Source organism: Microtus ochrogaster, chromosome X, assembly GCF_000317375.1.
Source record: "Microtus ochrogaster isolate Prairie Vole_2 chromosome X, MicOch1.0, whole genome shotgun sequence".
Classification (NCBI taxonomy): Eukaryota; Metazoa; Chordata; class Mammalia; order Rodentia; family Cricetidae; genus Microtus; species Microtus ochrogaster.
Window position 1 is genome coordinate 6,353,766 of NC_022026.1, and position 8,469 is coordinate 6,362,234.

General features: G+C 35.1%; 1 protein-coding gene across 2 annotated transcripts in view; it reads left to right on the forward strand.

The window, feature by feature from the left end:
- Positions 1 to 8,469, forward strand: part of Thoc2 (THO complex 2) — a 111,597-nt gene that overhangs the window by 24,580 nt on the left and 78,548 nt on the right. For both annotated transcript variants that reach the window (XM_013350464.1, XM_013350465.2), the window contains exons 5-7: positions 1,108 to 1,178; positions 2,155 to 2,276; positions 3,036 to 3,169. In XM_013350464.1, the coding sequence (XP_013205918.1) occupies positions 1,108 to 1,178; positions 2,155 to 2,276; positions 3,036 to 3,169 (327 nt within the window). The remainder of the gene's footprint in view (positions 1 to 1,107; positions 1,179 to 2,154; positions 2,277 to 3,035; positions 3,170 to 8,469) is intronic.

The window sequence follows — 8,469 nt, forward strand, 5'->3', positions numbered from 1 at the left end:
CCCACTGTCTCCGTGGGTGGTTGCACCCCTCTTGGTCCTGACTTCCTTGCTCATCTTTAAGTCTTTCTTTAAAATGGGGGAAGGGGTTAGTATAGTGGCTTACATGTAATCTCAGTTCATGGGAGGCTGAGGCAGGGGATCTCTTGGGCAAGCTGGCTAGTTAGATTAGCCAAGTTGACAAACTCTGGGTTCAGTGAGAACCCTGTCTCAATAAAATGTAGAGCAATTGAGGAAGAGACACCTGACACCATTCTCTGGCCTCCGTACACACCAATGTTAATCAGTATGTACACTGCAAAAATACTCAATCAAAAAGGGGCTTGGGACCAAACCAATCAAACAACAACAAAATAGGCCTTGCCTTTCCCTTTTCCCTTTCTTTCTTTCTTTCTTTCTTTCTTTCTTTCTTTCTTTCTTTCTTTCTTTCTTTCTTTCTTTTTTGGTCTGTTGTTATAACACATCTTACTATTTAGTTCAAGCTGGTCTTGAACTCACGATCCTTCTGCTTCAGCCTTCTGAAGGCCGAGATCACTGTTGTGTACCCCAAGCCCAGCTAAATTAGAAGATATTTTTTTGTTGTTACCCAGTTTGACTTGGCCATTAAGAAATGAGTCTCTGTTGTAGCACCTCTGACAAGTGGTCATTTAAACTTCGTTAATCTTTTTTCCTTTTTTAGAGTATTTTTATTTCTGAAATTTTGTTTTCAGTGTTCCTATGATACAAATTTGCTATTTTATGGATATATGTTATGGGTGACAGGGTCATTCATTAATATTAAGAGAGTGTTTGTATATGTATGAAAGACATATTACTGCAGTTTATAATTTTCCAGATTCAGAAAGAGGTATTTTATTTTTAATTAATTATATTTATTTTTAAGAGAACTTATTTTTGTATAACCTGGGATTCCTGGAACTCACAGTGTAGGCCAGGCTGGCCTTGAACTTGTGCTTTCCATGTTTCTGGTTCTGGGTGCTGAAATTACAGGCATGTACCACCATGCCTGGACCGGAAAGAAGCATTTTTAAAATAACTTTTAAAGAAGATGAATCTTTTAGTAGTAGAGAGTATAGAAAAATGAAACTTTTATCTCTTCTGTCATTATAGATATTGAGACAAATTGTTTAGAAGAAAAAAGCAAGAGAGACTATTTTACACAATTGGTATTAGCATGTTTGGTAAGTTTTTAAATACACTTTCTCCTAAATTTTACATTGAATAAATATAATACTGTTAATGATGTTAAATGGAGGAAGATATTGACATTCAGTTGACCTCATTATAAGGTGCGATTTAGATCTTGAAATGGATGTTTTGTGGAAGTAGGTATGTAACTTTTGTGAAATAATCATTTCTAAATTACTTAATCTGTACATATAAAAACCCTCAGTGATATTTCTGACCTAGTGAGTTTCTAATATAGAAAAAGGTAAGCAAGTAGTTCTTAAACTAAGTTTTTAAAAACTCAGACAGGGACAAAAAGATGGAGGTAATTAAATAAATGCAAGTTGGGCTTTGGATGTGGTTTAATGTATAGAGTGCTTGCCTAACATGCATGAAACCCTTGGTTCTATCCCTAGTATCTTATAAACTGGGCATGGTGACACATGCTTGTAATCTCAGCACTTAGGAGATGGAGGCAGGAGGAATAGAAGTTCAAGATCATCCTCAGTTACATATAGTGAGTTCAGAGACAGTCTGGGATACATAAGACAGTCTTTAAACAGATAACAACAACAACAACACCCTCCCCAAATAGAATTCATAATTGTCTGGTGAGCTACTTCCTGTTCATATAATTAGAACAAGGAAAAATACCACTACTGGGTCGTGTATATTATAGTTTGGCTTGGTGTAGAATATATACAATGGTGAAAATTGAGTTACGATAGGCTCAACGTAATGAAAATGTAATCTGTAGTTCTTACTCCATAGGCTGTGTATAGCAAACATATACTCTTAATTTCTGAAAGAGCTATATATTTTATATTTCTGTATTTGGAGAGTTATTTTGTTGAATTGAAATTTTAGGCTTTATAAAGAGATAATGTGATTTTGTATTTTTACATTGGAAAGAGTTTTTATTTTATTTAAGATTGTGGGTACATAGTTGGAATGCTAAAGAATAAATGGTCTTTAATATTTTTAATACAGTATTTAGTTTCAGACACAGTTCTGAAGGAACGTTTGGATCCGGAAACTTTGGAATCATTAGGGCTCATCAAACAGTCGCAGCAGTTCAATCAAAAGTCAGTTAAAATCAAGACAAAACTCTTGTAAGTATATTTGGCTTATGTTACACATCAAGTAGCTGACAGTTTATTTCTCATTTTGAATAGTAGCAGTTACTTAAGACCCTCTGAAGCTATTATTTTTTGTTTGTGGTTAGTATTTTTTTCCTTCTAAAACATTTAAATTATGTAGTTTTCAATGAGCTATTCCTGTGTTAACTTTGTCCATATTTGAGTCTTAGATAACATTAAATTCTTTTTTAATGATATTTATTTTAAGTTAATTGGTGTTTTTACTGAATGTATGACTGTGTGTTGGATCCTTTGTGTGTGTGTGCGTGTGTGTGTGTCTGTGTCTGTGTGCGCATGTGCTTGCGCATATGCGTATGCTCAGGTGCTCTCAGAGACCAGAGGTAGTGGAAATCCCCCCGGAGCTGGAGTTGTAGGGAAGTTGTGAGCTGCCTGTTTTAGGTGCTGAGAATTGAACTTGAGTCCTCTAAAAGAGCAGCAAGTGCTTTTAAATGGCTGAGCTACTTTTCCAGACCCATACTTTTTGTTATTAGCATTAAATATTTAACAACCATGTATATATTTAGAGCATATTCATAATTAGTGGTGAAAATATTGGTATATTGATGTGTTCCCTTATTAACTAATATTGCTTTAGTGTTGAAAAATACAAAAAGTTAAGCTGTGACAGCACATTCTCATGATTGTTTTAAGTTAGTGATATCCAGTGATATCATTGTGTAAACTTGATAATTGAAATTAATTTTATCTTTTTGATGATATTTCTGTTTTCAGTTATAAGCAGCAAAAATTCAATTTATTAAGAGAAGAGAATGAAGGTTATGCCAAACTGATTGCTGAATTGGGGCAAGATTTATCTGGAAATATTACTAGTGATTTAATATTAGAAAATATCAAATCTTTAATAGGTAAGCCATACATGTAACTATATACTATGTATTATTAAGATATTCTTTATTTTTAATGAAAAGTATCCATAAAAATAAAATGAATCAGCCTCAGCTATATAGTGAGTTTGAGGCAAACCCAGACAATAGGAGATCTTTTCTCAAGAAACAAAAGAATCCCCAAACCTGGAATATGTATAACTTTTATTTTTAGTATTTTATTGGTATTTATAAAATTTATCGTGATCTTTATGAAAAATGTTTTTGTCATACCTCTATATTAGTTCCCAAGTTCTTTTGTAACACCTCTGTCTGTTAATTTTAACTATTTTTTAGACATTTTCATATAGGGTAGAAAATAAATAAACAAGAAAACTTAAATATTTGGAGAACTCTTGAAACCTTGTGATAGATAGTTCATTTGAACTTGGTTTTACAAATTTCAATTTATGAGGGACTTTGAAACATTTTATCTTTCTTTCTGAAAGTAGCAGAATGTTGCAAGAATACAGAAGATTAATGTTCTCCCTGGTTTTAAAATAGCATTTCTATCACATTACTTTTGTATTGGACATTTGAAGAGAGAAGCTGACATTTATAGACAAAAGGAATGTTTAGGGTAATCTTGGTTTTCTGAGTGACAATAATTCCTGTTAGGTGGTTTTTTTATCTAGTGAATATTTTGAAGTTGTGCAAAATCATGTTTTGTGGTCTCCAGGAGGAATATAATTTCCTGCCTCATTGGTTAGAACTTAGTTGCTACTTACTCTCAGCTTTTTTTAAAAATCTGTTTTTTGAAGTTTATGTCTGACTAAGAAAATAAGTTGACTGAGTCCTTAATTTCTTCTTCTCCTGCTTTCTGGAAGCATTCAAACAGATCTGTATTTATTTCAGTCTTCTTTTTTCTAAGTGTACATGCTAAGGCTTCATTCAGTTTAAATTTGCCTTTTTCTTTGAAGTCAGCTTCTGGGAGATGATCTAGTTTCTTTTCTACTTCTGTCCCTATGGTGATTGAACATCAGATAAGTGATCCTCTAGCCCTGAAGGACTCTTGCTGTCTTCTGTGGCCTTGACTATGTCAGTGACCTGCTTTTAAAACTCCTTTAGTAAAAGGTTTCTTTTCTTTCTACAGTAGGCTGTATTTTTCATGCAGATTTCCACCCCCTTTTTATCTAGCTTGTGAAGCTCATTGTACTTTCTTCTTTCTTGTACTGTATTATGTCCTTACGTAAGATAGTCTTCCTTTCCTCTTAAGATCTCATGTTATGGAAACCCTTTCAGTGTTTGCTTTCACTTTATCTTCTTTTATGTGCATGTCTGTTTTTCCTATTTTTTTTATTCTTCTGGGTTTTTATCTTTTTTATGTCTTTGTTATTTTTGGGAACAGCATTTCAAAGATGGATTTTCTTGAAGGTATGCTTTCATGTAACTAGAAAATGTTTGCTCCTTTCTTCAACTTTGCTCTCATAGAAAAGAGGTTATTATCTCTGTATATTAATGTGGCATCCCCTCTACTTCAGGCTCATGATCCACATGGATAGTCCTTAAGTGTAAACAATTTCGTTTCTTGGTCTGTATTTATTCTAATCCATCTGGCATCCTGTAAAGCGTGGTAGAGCAGATGCACTCAGATACCATCTTCTCCACACTTGCCTGGCCACCACCATTTAGCACTCCTTATTTTCTCAGGTTAGGTTTCTTCTTAGCACTTAGCACTATACCAAGAATAGTTGACCCTGTGTTTCCACAGGGTTGCAAATATTCATGGCGGAAACTGTTACAAGTATTTACATTGTATGAGTTATTATAACCAATCTTTATGTGATTTAAAGTAAGAGCATGTATGTCAATTACATGCATATCTTGTTCCATTTTATATGAGCGACTGTAGCATCTGTTGATTTTGGCATCTTTAAGGCAGTCTTGGAACAAACTTAGACACTGAGTTTATGACTCTATCATCAGTTGAATGTACGTTTCATGAGGAATATGTTTTTGGTTTGGTTTGTTTAGTACCCAACTCTTAGGACGTGCTAAATGAATAGAAAGTTAATTAATATCCTCCCCATTTTTTTTGTGGTGTTTTTAGTGAATTTTAGTCTCTCTTCTTTGACATGGAAACATTTAGAAAGCTTAGCTCCCAGACTCGGTTTCTTTATGGCTTGATTACCTTTTGTTCCCTCTAGTTGTTTGAGAAAGGAACTTTTCATTGATGGAGAAATTGAGGTTAAGGGTTTAATTTCATTGAATATTCTTTCAATGTTCAAATTAACTGTATCCAATGTCAGTGTCAATGTAACTCCATTAAGGTCTTGTCTCATCTGACCAAATCATTTCACCTGCACAACATTCTGTTTTGTTTTTTTTAAATGACATCTTTGGATATGTTTCTCCATGTTCATTTACACTGGTTTCTCTTAATGAATAATCTAGTTAGGTAATACTTCATGTAAAACTATCTTATATCTATTCTTCATTAGCCATTGTGAGAAACCAGTACCACGTTTGGAATGTATGTATGTTGGATACAATTGTATTCAGAATACTTTGTCTGATCCAGAGAGATTCTCATTTATCACCCTTTAAGATTCTGGCAGATGAAAGTGCATGTAATTGTTTAACCTGTGCTGTTTACTGTATAAGCAAGCACAGAAGCAGAACTGCTAGTATTGTATGGTGGTGATTACTATTACTGTTACTATTACTTTTTACTCACAGTAAATCTGAGCAACTTATTAAAGAGGGATGAAAAGTTATTACTACGCTACTAATGCAGAGATACTCTCAAGTGACTTTTACACAAAGGGGGCAAATACAATCTATATTTTATAAATAAGAGGAAAAATAGAGGTGAGCTTTTTTTAAACTAAACTATTACTATATAACTATAAGAATAGTTGCAAGATTTTCTTTTCATCTAAGTGAGTGTTTGTTGTAATAGGAGCAGCGGGGCTGCGTCCCCAGCACCCCGCTGCCCGCAAGGCTAGCTTTACCCGAAATAATTACACGGACACTGTATTCATTTAATCACTGCTTGGCCATTTCTATCTAGCCTTTTCTAGGCTAACTCTCGCACCTGGACTAGCCCATCTCTAATAATCTGCTGTAGCCCATAAGGTGGCTTACCAGGGAGATTCTAGCCTACGTCCATCCTGGGTCGGAGCTTCATCGCGTGTGCCTCAGAGAGCAGAGCTCTCGCCTCTGCCCGCAAGAGTGGAGCATCTTGTCTCTCTGAGGCCTCTGCCCCCGAGAGGAGAGCTGTCGAGTCTCTGAGCTCACTTCTCTTCCTCCCAGAGTTCTGTTCTGTTTACTCCTCCCATCTACATTCTAACCTATCAGGGCAAGCAGCTTCTTCATTTAATCAACCAATGACCTTCCTCCATCAAGTGTTCAGTAATTTTTTTCTTCATTTTCTTTTGTTTTGTTTTTTACATAGGGTCTTGCATATAACTCAGACTAGTCTAGATCTCTTGATTCTCTTGCCTCAACCTACTGACTTTGAGAAGTAGTAGGTGTACTACATCCTGCCCAGTTTAGTGAACTTTTTTTGTAAAGGCTAAGAGTAAATACTTTTTGGATTTTTTTTGGCCATATATGCATTTTTTGGCCATGTAGTTTCTGTTGAAACTACTTAACTCTGCCATTGATGGTAAAAGCAGCCATAGACGGCAATAAATAAATGAGAGTCTATTTAAAATCTTATTTATAACAATCAGCAGTCAAGTGGATTTGACTGGTTTGTTGATTCTTGGACTGTATAAAAATATTGGCAAAAAGAACTCACAAGCATGTTTACCTGAACTTAGCATAGGAGAATGGCAGTGATTCGTCTTCATTTTAGATTTAATTGTCTAGGATCTTTTTGGCTTAGGCCTAAACCTTATAATCACTCACCAAAGTTAGAACTGAGGACCTTCATTTATAATTTTTTAAAGTTTTTAAATTAGCATATAAAGTGATGAGTTTCATTAGGATAGTCTCTCTTCTTTCTCTGTCTCTTTTGTCTTCTCTGTTGTTATTCATTCCCCTCTCCCACTGCCTATTATCCCTTCTTACTGATCCTCAGTAGTCCTTTTTGGCTTTATGACATATGAGTGCCATTACTCCTCTCAAGATCTCTTCCTTTCTTCTTATTTCCCCTTTCTACTTTCATCCTACAGAGAAGTGGGGAGAAGAGAGGTACAAGCATTTAAATCTAGATTCCTCATATAAGAGACCATGTTTACTTTGTCTTTCTGAATCTGACTGACTTTGTTTAATATGGTGATAATTGTTTCCATTCATTTTCTTGTAAATATCATCTTTTATTTTTTCTTTATGGCTGGTAAAAATCTCTTGTGTATGCCTACGACACTCTTTAAAATATATTCATCAGTAGATGGTTTCATTTCTTACCTACTGTGACTAGTACAGTTATAAACATGGATGTGCATGTATGTTTGTAGTATATTGAATTTAGTGTCTTTTGCTTATCTACCTAGGTGTAGTATTGCTGTACCATATGGTAGTTCTACTTTTAGTTCCTTTTTTTAAAAAAAAGATTTTTATTTATTTATTATATGTACAGTGTTCTACAGACAAGAAGAGGGTACCCTATCTCATTGTGGAAGGTTGTGAACTACCATGTGGTTGCTGGGATCTGAACTCAGGACCTTTGGAAGAGCAGCCAGTGCTCTTAACCACTGGGCTATCTCTTCAGCCCCTTACTTTTAGTTCTTTTGAGGAACTTCCACACTGTCTTCCATAGTGTCAGAACCAGTTTACATTCCCATCAGCAATAAGCATTTCCCATATCCACACTAGTGTTTTGTTATTAATCGTTTTATTGGTGAGAGCCATTCTGACAGAGTGAAATGGTCTTTCAAAGCAGTTTTCTCGATGACTAACAAGGGTGAATATTTTTCAAGTATTTACCATTTATATTTCTTCTTTTGAGAACTGTTCATTACCCTGTTTGCTGATGGGGTGCTTTTTTTGTGGGGAGTGGGGCATGAGTCTTTTTTAACTGTTGTAGTTCTAATTAATATATCCTACTTATTAATCTCTCATGTGATAAGTAGTTGGCAAAGTGTTTTCTCCCATTCTATAGACTGTCTTTTCACTATGTGTTCATTTTTTTTTTAATTGCAGGAAATTTTTTTTTAAAGATTTTTTTTTTATTGAGAAAAAAAAATTTCCGCCTCCTCCCAGCCTCCCACTCCTCCCGCCCTCCCCCCACTCCTCTCTCCTCCCTCTCGAGTCTGAAGAGCAGTCAGGGTTCCCTGCCCTGTGGAAAGTCCGAAGTCCTCCCCCCTCCATCCTGGTCTAGGAAGGTGAACATC